Consider the following 15,123-nt stretch of genomic DNA (forward strand, 5'->3'; position numbering starts at 1 on the left):
CAAGGGAGTTGCGTAGGGAGCAATCCCTGCAGAATGCAGACAGAGGGAGGGAGGGAAAGATGTGCTTAGTGGTGGGATCCTGTTGGAGGTGGCGGAAGTTACAGAGAATAATATGTTGGACCCGGAGGCTGGTGGGGTGGTAGGTGAGGACCAGGGGAACCCTATTCCTAGTGGGGTGGCGGGAGGATGGAGTGAGAGCAGATGTACGTGAAATGGGGGAGATGCGTTTAAGAGCAGAGTTGATAGTGGAGGAAGGGAAGCCCCTTTCTTTAAAAAAGGAAGACATCTCCCTCGTCCTAGAATGAAAAGCCTCATCCTGAGAGCAGATGCGGCGGAGACGGAGGAATTGCGAGAAGGGGATGGCGTTTTTGCAAGAGACAGGGTGAGAAGAGGAATAGTCCAGATAGCTGTGAGAGTCAGTAGGCTTATCGTAGACATCAGTGGATAAGCTGTCTCCAGAGACAGAGACAGAAAGATCTAGAAAGGGGAGGGAGGTGTCGGAAATGGACCAGGTAAACTTGAGGGCAGGGTGAAAGTTGGAGGCAAAGTTAATGAAGTCAACAAGTTCTGCATGCGTGCAGGAAGCAGCGCCAATGCAGTCGTCGATGTAGCGAAGGAAAAGTGGTGGACAGATACCAGAATAGGCACGGAACATAGGTTGTTCCACAAACCCAACAAAAAGGCAGGCATAGCTAGGACCCATACGGGTGCCCATAGCTACACCTTTAGTTTGGAGGAAGTGGGAGGAGCCAAAGGAGAAATTATTAAGAGTAAGGGCTAATTCCGCTAGACGGAGCAGAGTGGTGGTAGAGGGGAACTGATTAGGTCTGGAATCCAAAAAGAAGCGTAGAGCTTTGAGACCTTCCTGATGGGGGATGGAAGTATATAAGGACTGGACATCCATGGTGAAAATAAAGCGGTGGGGGCCAGGGAACTTAAAATCATCGATAAGCTCTACGCTTCTTTTTGGATTCCAGACCTAATCAGTTCTCAAAGCTCTATGCTTCTTTTCCATCGTGAATACAATAACCTATCCCTCAACGTCAGCAAGACGAAGGAATTGGTTGTTGACTTCAGAAGGAGTAGCGGACCGCATGACCCAATTTACGTCGGTGGTGCGCAAGTGGAACAGGTCAAAAGCTTTAAGTTCCTCGGGGTCAATATCACAAATGACCTTACTTGGTCCAACCAAGCAGAGTTCACTGCCAAGAAGGCCCACCAGCGCCTTTACTTCCTGAGAAAACCAAAGAAATTTGGCCTGTCCCCTAAAACCCTCACTAATTTTTATAGATGCACTGTAGAAAGCATTCTTCTAGGGTGCATCACAACCTGGTATGGAAGTTGTCCTGTCCAAGACCGAAAGAAGCTGCAGAAGATCGTGAACACGGCGCAGCACATAACACAAACCAATCTTCTGTCCTTGGACTCACTTTACACCGCACGCTGTCAGAGCAGTGCTGCCAGGATAATCAAGGACACGACCAAACCAGCCAACACACTTTTCGTCCCTCTTCCCTCTGGGAGAAGGCTCAGGAGCTTGAAGACTCGTACGGCCAGATTTGGGAACAGCTTCTTTCCAACTGTGATAAGACTGCTGAACGGATCCTGATCCGGATCTGGGCCATACCCTCCAAATATCCGGACCTGCCTCTCAGTTTTTTTGCACTACCTCACTTTCTATTTTTCTATTTATGATTTATAATTTAAATATTTAATATTTACTATTTTTAATATTTAATATTTGCAATCCAGGGAGTGGGAAGCGCAAAATCAAATATCGCTGTGATGATTGTACGTTCTAGTATCAATTATTTGGTGACAATAAAGTATAAAGTATAAAGTATACTGAAGTAAAGTATTCATTAAGTACCTCTGCTATTTTCCCTGGTTCCATACATACTTTCCCACTGGCACACTTGATAGGTCCTATTCTTTCATGTCCTATCCTCTTGCTCTTCACATACTTGTAGAATGCCTTGGGGTTTTCCTTAATCCTGCCTGCCAAGGCATTCTCATGGCCCCTTTTGGCTCTCCTAATTTCCTTCTTAAACTCCATACTATTAGTCTTATAATCTTCTAGATCTCTAACATTACCTAGCTCTCTGAACCTTTTGTAAGCTTTTCTTTTCTTCTTGACTAGATTTATTACAGCCTTTGTACACTGTATTCTGGATTCTGGAGGTGGGGTATATAACAAATACTAAGTTCAGCAGCAGCCGTTCTTTAGATATGAATGTGGATTGTAGATTAAGTTTAAAATGCAGCCTTGGGCAATAGTTTTCATGGAGTTGTGAACATTAGTTGATTGGAAACCAGACAATGATGGTTAACATTCATTTTGGGTGTCTGGCGTGAGGATGCAAAGACGGACGTGTATGAAAAATATATGTAGTTCAAAGGAAGTATTGTAACTATAGAATTGCCCTACCGATCTTTAGCGAATAAAGTAACATTTAATATTGGGTCAAACAGGCCTCTTCCTCCAAGAGTGTCTTATTGTGTTGAATAAAACACTTATGTATCCACTAGCTTCATTGTTTTTCGAGTGATTTTGTTTAGATTACAAAACATAAAGTTAAAATTAGGGTATTATTACTGTTACGTACCCCGTAACTGGGTTGCCAAACCAGCAGAAATGGACCACTAGTTGGAGTCTGGATTACTAGAAACTAATAAAGTTTTATTAAAGAAATAAGTAACACAGTACTCTAATCGTAAGGATATAACTGCAACAGGTTAGCAATGATAAAACACACATGTACACAGAACTAGGGTAACCAAGCTCTATCGCAGACTAGGGGTAAAATAATCAGTCTTAAGTGATGCAGAGTTCAGTTCAGCTTAGTGCAGTTCGCAGTAATCGCTGTTGTGCCATTGGAGAGAGCGCGAGAGAGAGAGAGGGGGGAATGCAAATTTGATTCAAGCAGACCTTTGATGTTCTTCGCAGTTGGCTTTCAGGCGGACCCTTTTATGTCTTCTATCCCGCTGTGGTCACCAACTGTGACCCCTCCGTTCCGGATGCAACCGTTCTTCCGCGGCAAGGGTGGACACACATACACACCAGGTTCCCACCAATCGTACCTTTGCACCCTGTGCATCTATGGTCGGTTCCCACGAACCGGACCTCCAAACTCCCACCAACTTGTGGGGGCACACCGCTTTTCCAGGGTCTCATTATCTCGTGATCTCGTGGTGTGTGTCGTGCCTTAGCGAACCTGTTCTTTTTATCCCCCTGCTGGGGTATCGCCTGTCCATCAAACTTCAAACAGTTCAGGTTCAAAGCAAACGGTCTGTCAATATCTGAATTATGTTTCTTCCTCGTTAATCCTCTCTTCTCTCTTATTAGCATTTTGAATGTTTCTCCATTGTCTCCCCTATCTCTCTCTCATTAGCATCAATCTTCTGATGACTTGGTTTGTCGTCACATTACATAATTTATATGGACGGTTTTAAAATTAACATTATGCACAAATCTAAACTGGTAGTAGTAAGATAAAATTATGCTTAAACTCACTTGATAAAATTGGAATTTTTTTTAGATTATGAGGACACGCAGTCCTCTTTTATTGTCATTTAGTAATGCATGCATTAAGAAACGATACAATATTCCTCCGGTGTGATATCACAGAAACATAGAACAGACCAAGACTGAACAACTAACAAAAACCACATAATTATAACATATAGTTACAACAGTGCAACAATACCATAACTTGATGACAAACAGGCCATGCAAAAAACGTTCAAAGTCTCTCGAAAGTCCCACATCTCACGCAGACAGGAGAAGGAAGAAAACTCTCCCTGCCATGCCCGACCACAGTCCGACTCTGAGTCGTCCGAAAATTTCGATCTCTGATCAGCCCTCCGACACCGAGTACGGAGCACCATCTCTATCCGAACGCTTCGACCTCAACCTCGGTCGGCAGCAGCAGGCAAAGCCGGGGATTTTGGGGCCTTCCCTCCGGAGATTCTCGATCGCGCAGTAACAGTGGCAGCGAACTGGCATTTCAGAAATTTCTCCAGATGTTCCTCTGTGCTTTCACGTCTGTCTCTATCAAATCAGAATTGTCCACGGCCCCTATTTAACAGATACGATATCATTTCACCGGAGAGCTGCGCGCGCTGCCATCTTCTCCTCCCGCCAAATATTTCTCATTTAAGTGCTTATATTGGTTTCTCAAATTGTGATTGGCCCCACGAGCTTTTTGAGTAATGGAAGATTATAATAATGCACAAAAATGTTGGAGGAACTCGGCAGGTCAGGCACCATCTTAGGCAAAACATTGAATGTTTATGCATTTCCATAGATGCTGCCTGACCTGCTGAGTTCCTCCAGCATTTTGTGTGTGACGCTTTGGATTTCCAGCATCTGCAGAATTTCTGGTCATTATGATGATAGTAATATGTGTTTATTACAGTGTGGGGTGGATATATATCTCTACCATAGAAAATGTAAGGTGATCCTTCCCTCCACTAGCCTGCAGGTCACCCTTGGGCAAGGTGTAGCACCTGCTTAGCAACTCCTCCCCCCCCCCCCCCCCCCCCCGCCGGGTCAGGGTCACGTGAAGCCATGGGAGCAGGTGGTGGATGGTCGTATGAGCTGCTGGTGCATATCACAAGTCCTGGTTATGCGACCACTGATGCCATGCAGACAATCTCTGAAGAGTATTGATAATGGCTGGAGTCACCTGTCTTGTAAAGACACTGCCCAGAAGGCAGCACTGGCAAACCACTTCTGTAGAAAATGTGCCAAGAACAATCAGGCAAAGAACAGACCATGATCGCCTACGTCATACGACATGGCACATAATGAACGAACGATTCGAGTGCATTTACATTTTTGATCAATCTAGCAGAAATTTTAAGAAACTTCCTGAGACATCTGATAAACCTTTCAGTGGAATTTCTGAAGGATTATTTGCATATTATATGCACATTCGATCTATGTTTTTATTTCCTTTTGGTTAAAAAGATGACAGTTACAATGACATGGGCAAATTAGTTTGGAATATCCATATTATTAAATGATTACTACTGCGAATGTTGTTGACACCTTTTAGCACAATACCTCTAACTAATGAAAGTGATTGCTTTATTCGTGGACTACCACTGATAACAAATTAGCCATCAAAGGAATAATGATGAAAGAAATAAATTATACATTATTATATAATTATACATTGTTGTGGTTCCTTAAGATTGTTATAGCCGGAGGAGGTAGTGGGGATAAGCTCCCACTACCTATTAAATGCTTTCAATGACATGCTTCTCAAACAGCCTCTGACAACCAAGTCCAGCTCCTGGCCTTCACATGTGGCTTAGTTACTAAACCCAGCAGAATCATTTCTACTGACAGGAGAAGGAATAAAGGCAAGTTACTGGCACCTTAAAACCAGTCACTTTGGGAAGATGGGACTCGTTGGCTGTGGCTGCAGTTCATGTAGGAGAAGGAAATCTCTGATCTCAAACCTCCACTGCCTTGCAGCTACATACACTCACGGGGAAAGTTTTTGGGGGTAAATGCAGAGCTGGACTCCCTAAGGCAGCCCCATATTGAGCTCAATGCTGACTGGCAACTCCTGTGACGCTGTTCCTTTGGGTTCATCAGCTCCGTGGAGAAGAGGAGCCTGCTGCATGGGCAACAGTTTGCTCTGTGTATTGTACTACCCTGGTTTGCGTATCATGTAGACAGTTGGGATGCAACATCCATGGCCAACCCCAACCACTGAGGCCCTTCATGGTCGACCATGGATGTTGCATCCCAGCTCTACTTTGCTGTGGAGTGTATCTCTGAATATACTGTTTTCTGTGGAACTGACTCCAAAATATTGCAACATCGTATCCAGTGGAAGAAGTGTGAAAAAATAATGCGAAGAGAATATGGAGATCTTGTATGTTAGTACATTACAGCAAGATAAACATTCTTAGTTTTTAATAAAAGTTATTACGCCTTCCAGAACTGTGGCAAGAAAGCTTAATATCCCAGTTGAATCTTAAATATGACTCATCCACATAAAACTTCATCATTGTTAGCCATAGATGGACGTTGCTAACTACCCTTCATAAGATTGCAAGCCCCAGCACTCCAGGTTTGCATACAATGTGGAGTCACGTCGAAGAAAATATGCTATTGCTTCTAACTACTTGCATTGTTTCTTAGCTTTGGGTCATATTAGTGTATCTCCAGAGTTGGTGGTTGCCTGAGATACTGGGGACTGGAAGTACAGTACCAGCATGTGCCAAATTGACATGCACTCTATTAGCCCAGGCTTGTAGATGTGGTCCTCCTACTAAGCATGTAAGCTGCCAATTCAGTTCAAGTTTAATTGCCTTTCAACCATACATGAATATAGCCAAACAAATTATCTTTACTCCGGGGCCAAGATGCAAAACAAAGCACAAGGCACACGTAGCACGTATAAGTCAGCAGTAAAATAGAGTCACAGAAAATATAATCCAAGTCCCTGAGTCTGTGATCTGGTACATCTGGTCTTCTACTGAACAAACACCAGAGGCACTGACTCCAACATGTATGCCACGCCATGCCACACCGCCTCCAACGCTGAGCGTACCAAGTCCAATGCCTCCTCCCTGGGTGGCTGCAAACGTGTGACAATCAGACATCCCACCCTGCAAAAACTTATTTCAGGGAGGTAGCACCCCCGACCCCCACAATCCCATACCCCCCCCCCACCACGGTCGACCCCCAAGGGTGTATGTAATACTTTGTTTAGTGATTTTGTCTAATCTGTAAACCAAGTTGGGTATATGCAAAAAATGTGACATTAAAATATGTACTTATATTTATCATTTTATTCTATTACAATTTTAAGCAAGTCTACAGGGAGTTTGGACTCATCACGTAGGACATCAATAGAGTATCTCCTTAGCAGCTAGCCAGCTAGTTTAAATAACGTTAGCTATGCTAATGAATGAATGACACCTGTTAAACTCACCGCAACATGTCTTTTACATTTTAACCCACCATGGGCAATAGAAAAGTCACTGTTGCAAACAGTGCAGCGAGCAACACTGTCATTATTTTTGAGGTCGACTGTGAAGCCCGCCCACAGAGAAAACTGATAGGTCTACTTAGCAGGGGTTCACAATTGTTTTTGCACCGCAGACCGGTTTAATATTGACAATATTCTTGCGGACCGGCCAACCGGGGGTGGGGGTGTTAATCACAACCGGACTATAGGTGATAAGTCAATCGCACCATAACATTTTAAGTAACACAGCACATATTAAACACACAGCGCATGTTTTCCCCATATGAACATATAAAATCATTGCAACACACCAATATCGCTGAATCAGTGGGAGCCCTGGGCTTGTTTTCCTGCAACAACACAGTCCTATCGAGGGGTGATGGGAGACAGCGATACTCGAAGGGGGTTCCTTATGTCCAGTCTATTCCGCAAATTAGTTTTCGTTGCATTCATTGCAGAAAACTCTGCTTCACAGAGATATGTTGGAAATGGAAGCAACGTTTTCAGTGCTTCCGTGGCTATCGCAGGATATTCAGCCTTGTCTTTGATCCAGAATGCTGGCAGAGATGTTATGTCAAACATACTTTTCAGCCCGCCGTCATTTGCAAGCTCGAGGAGTTGATCTTTTTCCCGCGCTGACATGGATGATTCACCGGGGACATTCACAAATGGGTTACGGACCCATTCCTTTGCATGTCTTGGGTTACTGATGACCTCGCATGCGTTAAAATTCAACAGTGTGTGATAGGGAATGAGGAAAGGTGCAGCTGACTCATATCGTTTCATACCGCCAAATCATATTGTTTCCTCGTGGCTGGGGACCACTCTTAGCATGAAGAGAGACCAGTCAGGATGCTCGCTCTCCCTCTCCCTATCCCGCTCAAAAAAATATATTTCCGGGATATTGTATATAATTTCCGGGTGTCAAGGAGCCACTATCGATTTGCGGGAGACTCCCGGAACTTCCGGGAGAGGTGGGATGTCTGGACAATGCAGCCTGAGGCCTAGTTCTCATCACAACTGAGGCCACACAGCTCCCCCACTGTCCAGCAACAAATCCGTGAATCAGATTTGCAGCATTCCACAGTGACAATGTCCAACAGGGAAATGCATCTAAGACTATCGCTGTTAAATTGCACACCTCCTTCGCTCACCAACTCCAACTCTCCGACGCAGGCAGCTGCACAATCCACACCAAGTCCATCTCCTTCAGTTTCTCCGCCAATGAGCAACTCTCTAATGGGGTAGATCTGCAGTACTTTAAGTTCTTTCAATTGTAAAAAATACATTTAAAAAAAGACAGATACACCTTTGGTTGGTCCCATAGAAGCTGCTCCATCCAAACACACCATCTTACCGGAATTCAGCGTACATGGCATTAGCTAGGGTGATCCCAGTACATCTTCTGTGATTGCAACCTCTGTAGTTTTAGGTTCGTAGTTTTCAGTAATTCTTCAGTTCCAAAGCATTAGCATTAACTAATTTAATAACAATCACAAAAACGTGAAAGAACTCGGCAGGTCAATCATCCTAATAAGTGGTACGTTTCTGGATTGTGGGAGGAAACTGGAGCACCCTGAGATATCCCAAGATCTCTTGAGAAGGATGTACGGACTCCTTAAAGACAGTGCCAAAATTGAACTCTGAAACGCCCAAGCCGTAATAGTGTCATGCTAACCACTACGCATTGGTGAGATTGTTCATACCTTTTGTTAAAATTGGATAGTTAGGCATAAAACCAAGTTAGTATAATATTAATAACACTACATCCAGACAACCATACACTGATTTTATTTTAGATTCCGATCAAGCACTTTAACTCTGATTAAAACATGCCATTATTTCAGGTATATTTGTATTTTTTCTATATAATTGAAACTTTCTGAACAAGATTATCAACTGTCTTGCATTTAATGCAAGTTAGATAGCTTTGACAGTCATTGACATTATAGAGAAATAATAATGTATTTTACTAGCTCACAGGAGCAGAGCTAAATATTGTTCTACCAGTTTTCAAGATCTAACACAATGTGTGAAGAAATTTTACTTGGACAAGCAGGCATAAAAATCTATGTACAGTATATATTTTTATATGTTGCTATATTTAAAACAATGGGCCGTATGGAGAAGAAAACTGGAATAGAAATCAATGTTTGAAAGGGCACATTGTTTAACCAGTAGAGTGAATATGACTTGAAGTTATTTAACTGATAGGAGCACCAGTTGTGACAAGTTTATAATAAGCCCCTTGAGCAGCCATTAGTTCATCATGAGTTCCCTCTTCAATGAGTATTCCTCGAGACATGACTGCAATGATATCTGAGTTCTGAATGGTTGACAGACGATGCGCAATCACAATACAAGTTCGTCCTTTTCTTGCTTCATCTAAAGCAGCCTGGACAGTCTAAAAGAGAATATATTAAAATTTCAATGAACGACCCTGGAATGTATCTTGCAACACATTAGAAATGCTGATAATTGCTGGTTGTGGCAACTGGTGGTACTCTGTCAAAAGGCACAGGTTCCTGAGACAATATTCAATTTTAAATCCTAAGAAAGTAGTGCTCATGGTACTTGTGTTATGAACAGCTGGAAATAATGAAATAGAAAATGGTGCTGTTGGGTCTTTGGTTGCCTGCAGGTTGTGTAGGCAAATGTTGATCTTTTAATGTCAATGGTAGTAAATGTCCCTAGGAATCATATCCAGAAAGAGTTGTATAGACCTCAATATATGAATGAAGTTAAGAGCTTATTTACTAATTGCCCATTATGCTGCAGGCGTTTGGAGCAACAGTGAAGGTCCTCCATCTCTGTCTGTGTAAAAGGATTCTTCTTTGCTGTTTCTGTAGCAACTGTTTTTTTGACCAGTCAGGGTTGTTAGCCCTGAGCTGAACCCCTGAACCTGGAGGACTGTGGACTTCTCTCAATCTGGCCTCTACCCTCTGACCTGTTTAGCATGGATGACCCTACCAAGAGCCAAAGCACAAGGCCTCGACTCCAGCCAACATAGCTCTCCAGGATGTTTAGGCACGCAAGCCTCCAAACCATAACAAGGTTGTGGTCCCCTTGGAGTGGAGTTAAGAAAGTATATATAAAAGGAAACCAAATAAGTGAGAGAAAGTGGAAAAGGATACTTTAAGTTATGTGAGTAAACTATTGGAGAAGATTCTTAGGGATAGGGGCCCCTGTCTCCTTGTGCTTTTTATAAATGAATTGGATGAGGAAGTGGAAGGGCAAGTTTGCAGAATTAATAAATTGGTGGTGTTGCAGGCAGTGTAGAAGGATGCCATAGGTTACAGCGGGATAAAGGTGGGATGTAGAGTTGCAAAGAGAAGTGATGGATAGGGTTCAATCCAGAAAAAGTATGAAGTTGCAATCACAAACAAGAGGAAATCTGCAGATATTGGAAATCCAAGCAATACAAACAAAATGCTGGAGGAACTCAGCAGGCCAGGTAGCATCTTGGAAAAGAGTATAGTTGACGTTTCGGGCTGAGACCCCTTATCAGGACTTGTGAAGTTATACACTTTGGGAAATTGAACTTGAAGCTGGTAAATGGCAGGATTTTAGCAGTGTGGAAGAACAGAGAGATCTTGGAGTCCAAGTCCATGGATTCCTCAAAGATGCTGTGTAAGTTGATAGGGCGGTTAATAAGGCATACGGTGCGTTGGTGTTCACTAGTTTGGGATTGAGTTCAAGAGTATGAGGTTATGTTGCAGCTCTGTTAAACTCTGGTTAGACTACATTTGGAGTATTGTGTTCAGTTCTGGTCATCTCATTAAAGGGAGGATATGAAAGCTTTAGAGAAAGTACAGAGGTGATTTACCAGGTTACTGCCTGGATCAGCAAATATATCTTATGAGGAAAAGTTAAGTAAGCTAGTGATTTTCTGTTCAGAGTGTTAGAAGATAAGATGCAAATTGATAAATTCATATAAGATTATGACAGTCATAGATAGAAGGGACAGACATAATCTTTTTCCCAGGGTAGCAATGACCAATACCAGAGGACATCTATTTAAAGTAAGTAGAGGAAAGTTGAGGGGAGATTGAGGTAGTTTCTTTTTCACAAAGAATGGCAGGTGTCTGGAACACACTGCCAGGGTTGGTGGAAGAGGATGATAAAATAAGAACATCTGGAAGACTCTTAGAAAAGCACATGGATGTAGGAAAAATGAACAGTTATAGGCTGTGTAGGAGGGAAGGCTTAGATTGGTCTTGGAGTATGTTTATGTACAGTACCGTGCACGTATATACATGTATAGCTAGGGTGCCTAAGACTTTTGCACAGTGTTGTATTTGTCAACATGGAGAGGAGAGTGAGCTTGTAAATCTGGGGAGAGCAAAGAATGTTGGGAATGGTGAAGGCGGAGCGCCATGGGAGAGGAGGAAGTGAAGGAGTGCTGGGGCGGGGGTGGCACAGATGAAGACACACCCATCCCTGAGAAACCAGGCAACGTGATTTGATTCCAAACAATTGGTTTATTGATCATTACACAATGTCTGTCTGGTGCTACCTGCTCCCTCTCCTATCCCTTCCTCTTTTCCCAACCATGATTCCCCTCTCCCACTCGCAGTCCATAACAGAGACCCATATCAGAATCGGGTTTCTCATCACTTACATGCCATGAAATTTGTTTTTTTTTTGCAACAGAAGTACAGCATAATGCATAAAATTACCTACAGTACTGTGCAAAAACCTTAGGCGCCCTAGCTATATATAAATACAGTGCTTATAAAAATTATTCAGCCCCCCTTGGAAGTTTTCATGCCTTTTTGTTTTACATCATTGGATCACAGTGGATTTAACTTTGCTTTTTTGACACTAACCAACAGAAAAAGACTCATTTGTGTCAAAGTGAAAGCAGATCTCTACAAAGTGATCTAAATTAATTACAAACATAAACACAAAATAATTGATTGCATTAAGTATTCACCTCCTTTAATATGACACACCAAATTATCACTGGTGCAGCCAATTGGTTTACAAGTCACATAATTAGTTACATGGAGATCTGGTTTTGGAAACCTGTGTGCAGTAAAGGTGTTTCAATTGATTGTAGTAAAAATACATCTGTCTCTGGAAGATTCAACTGCTGGTGAGTCAGTATCCTGGCAAAAACTACACCATGAAGACAAAAGAACACTCCAAGCAATTCCACAAAAAGGTTACTGAAAAGCAAAGGTCAGGAGATGGATACAAGAAAATTTCCGAGTCACTGAATACCCCTTGGAGCACAGTTAAGTCAGTCATCAGGAAATGGAAAGAATATGGCACAGCTGTAAATCTGCCTAGAGCAGGCCATCCTCAAAAACTGAGTGATCGCGCAAGAAGGGGACTAGTGAGGGAGGCCACCAAGAGACCTATGATAACTCTAAAGGAGTTACAAGCTTCAGTGCCTGAGATGGGAGAGGCTGCGCATACAACTGTTGCCCGGGTGCTTCACCAGTCGCAGCTTTTTGGGAGAGTAGCAAAGAGAAATCACTGTTGAAAAAACTCACATGACATCTCAGCTAAAGTTTGCCAGAAGGCTTGTGGGAGACTCCGAAGTTAGCTGGAAGGAGGTTCTATGATCTGATGAAACCAAAACTGAGCTTTTTGGCCATCAGACTAAACACTATGTTTGGCATAAGCCACACACTGCACATCATCAAAAACACACCATCCCTATTGTGAAACATGTTGGTGGCTGCATCATGCTGTGGGGATGCTTCACTGCAGCAGGCCTAGAAAGCTTGTGAAGGTAGAAGATAAAATGAATGCAGCAAACTACAGGGAAATCCTGGAGGAAAACCTGATGCAGTCTGCAAGAGAACTGCGACTTGGGAGAAGATTTGTTTCTCAGTAAGACAGCGACCCCAAGCATAAAGGCAAAACTACACAGGCATGATTTAAAAAAAAACAAAGTTAATATCCTGGAGTGGCCAAGTCAGAGTCCAAACATCAATCCAATTGTGAATTTGTGGCTGGACTTGAAAAGGGCTGTTTACCCATAATCCCCATACAATCTGACAGAGCTTGAGCAGTTTTGTAAAGAAGAATGGGGAAAAATTGCAGTGCCCAGATGTGCAAAACTGTTAGACACCTATCCACAGACTCAAGGTTATAACTGCTGCCAAAGGTTCATCTACTAAATACTAACTTGAAGGGGGTGAATACTTAGCAATCAATTATTTTGTGTTTTGTATTTGTAACTAATTTAAATCAGTTTGTAGAGATCCATTTTCACTTTGACACAAGAGTCTTTTTCTGTCAGTTAGTGTCAAAAAATGCCAAATTAAATCCACTGTGATTCAATGTTGTAAATAATAAAGCATAAAAATTTTCAAGGGGGGGGGGTGAATATTTTTTATAGGCACTGTATATACTGTATGTGTCTAAGACTTTTGCACAGCTCAGCACAATATAGAAACATAGAAAAAACATACAGCACAATACAGGCCCTTCAGCCCACAAAGCTGTGCTGAACATGTCCCTACCTTAGAACTACCTAGGCTTACCCATAGCCCTCTGTTTTTCTAAGCTCCATGTAGCCATCCAGGAGTCTCTTAAAAGACCCTATTGTTTCCGCCTCCTCCACCGCCACCTGCAGCCCATTCCATGCACTCACCACTCTCTGCGTAAAAAAACTTACCCCTGACATCTCCTCTGCACCTATTTCCAAGCACCTTAAAACTATGCCCTCTTGTGGCAGCCATTTCACCCCTGGGAAAAAGCCTCTGACTATCCACATGATCAATGCCTTTCATTATCTTGTACACCTCTATCAAGTCACCTCTCGTCCTCCGTTGCTCCAAGGAGAAAGGCCGAGTTCACTCAACCTATTCTCATAAGGCATGCTCCCCAATCCAGGCAACATCCTTGTAAATCTCCTCTGCACCCTTTCTCTGGTTTCCACATCCTTCCTGTAGTGAGGCGACCAGAATTCAGCACAGTACTCCAAGTGGGGTCTGGCCAGGGTCCTATATAGCTGCAATATTACCTCTCGGCTCTTAAACGCAATCCCACGATTGATGGAAGGCCAATGCACTGTATGCCTTCTTAACCACAGAGTCAACCTACGTAGCAGCTTTGAGTGTCCTATGGACTCGGACCACAATGCCCCTCTGATCCACCACACTGCCAAGAGTCTTGCCATTAATACTATATTCTGCCATCATATTTGACCTACCAAAATGAACCACCTCACACTCATCTGGGTTGAACTCCATCTGCCACTCCTCAGCCCAGTTTTGCATCCTATCAATGTCCCTTTGTAACCTCTGACAGCCCTCCACACTATCCACAATACACCCAAACTTTGTGTCATCAGCAAATTCACTAACCCATCCCTCCACCTCGCCGGCTGGTGGCGTAGTGGCATCAGTGCCGGACTTTGGAGCGGAGGCTCCCGAGTTCGAATCCAGCCGGCTCCCTTGCATGCTTTCTGTCTGTGCTGGGTTGAGTGTCGAGCTTGCAACTCAGCCTCATAAAAATAAGAAAGCCTGCTAAGAAAACACCATCATGACAGCATCTGATGAGTCCACTCGGATTTAAGGGCTTTCTTCTCTTCTCCTTCTCTCCACTTCCTCATCCAAGTCATTTATAAAAATCACAAACAGTAGGGGTCCCAGAACAGACCCCTGAGGCACACCACTGGTCACTGGCCTCCACGCAGAATATGACCTATCTACAACCACTCTTTGCCTTTTGTGGGCAAGCTAGTTCTGGATCCACAAAGCAATGTTCCCTTGGATTCCATGTCTCCTTACTTTCTCAATAAGCCTTGCATGGGGTACCTTATCAAATGCCTTGCTAAAATCCAACATTGTGGACTGTAGGGCCTGTACTGTGCTGAATTTTTTGATGCTCTGTGTTCTGTGTTAAATATCAATGGATATTTATTGTGATTTGTATATATAAAATATATATTTTTTATTAATTGTTAGGATATTTTAATTTTAATGGCAAAAGAAGAGACCAAAACAACTGTGGAATGTCAGTTGAACAGCAAATGCTTGGTCAAATGGTAATTATTTATTAAGTTAGACTAGTAGTTATTGCCCTGCTACGTTCTTGCTCCAAATCACAGTGGAAACCTATAAACTTACAGTAGGAATGTCTATAATTCCATCTCCTTTATTTGATGACC

General features: G+C 42.9%; 1 protein-coding gene across 2 annotated transcripts in view; it reads right to left on the reverse strand.

The window, feature by feature from the left end:
* Positions 1–8,767: 8,767 nt before the first annotated feature.
* Positions 8,768–15,123, reverse strand: part of LOC140199640 (bile salt export pump-like) — a 92,282-nt gene continuing 85,926 nt past the window's right edge. For both annotated transcript variants that reach the window (XM_072262059.1, XM_072262060.1), the window contains one exon: positions 8,768–9,396. In XM_072262059.1, coding sequence (XP_072118160.1) covers positions 9,196–9,396 — 201 coding nt within the window. In that variant the 3' untranslated portion in view covers positions 8,768–9,195. The remainder of the gene's footprint in view (positions 9,397–15,123) is intronic.

Source organism: Mobula birostris, chromosome 6 (assembly GCF_030028105.1).
Source record: "Mobula birostris isolate sMobBir1 chromosome 6, sMobBir1.hap1, whole genome shotgun sequence".
NCBI lineage: Eukaryota > Metazoa > Chordata > Chondrichthyes > Myliobatiformes > Myliobatidae > Mobula > Mobula birostris.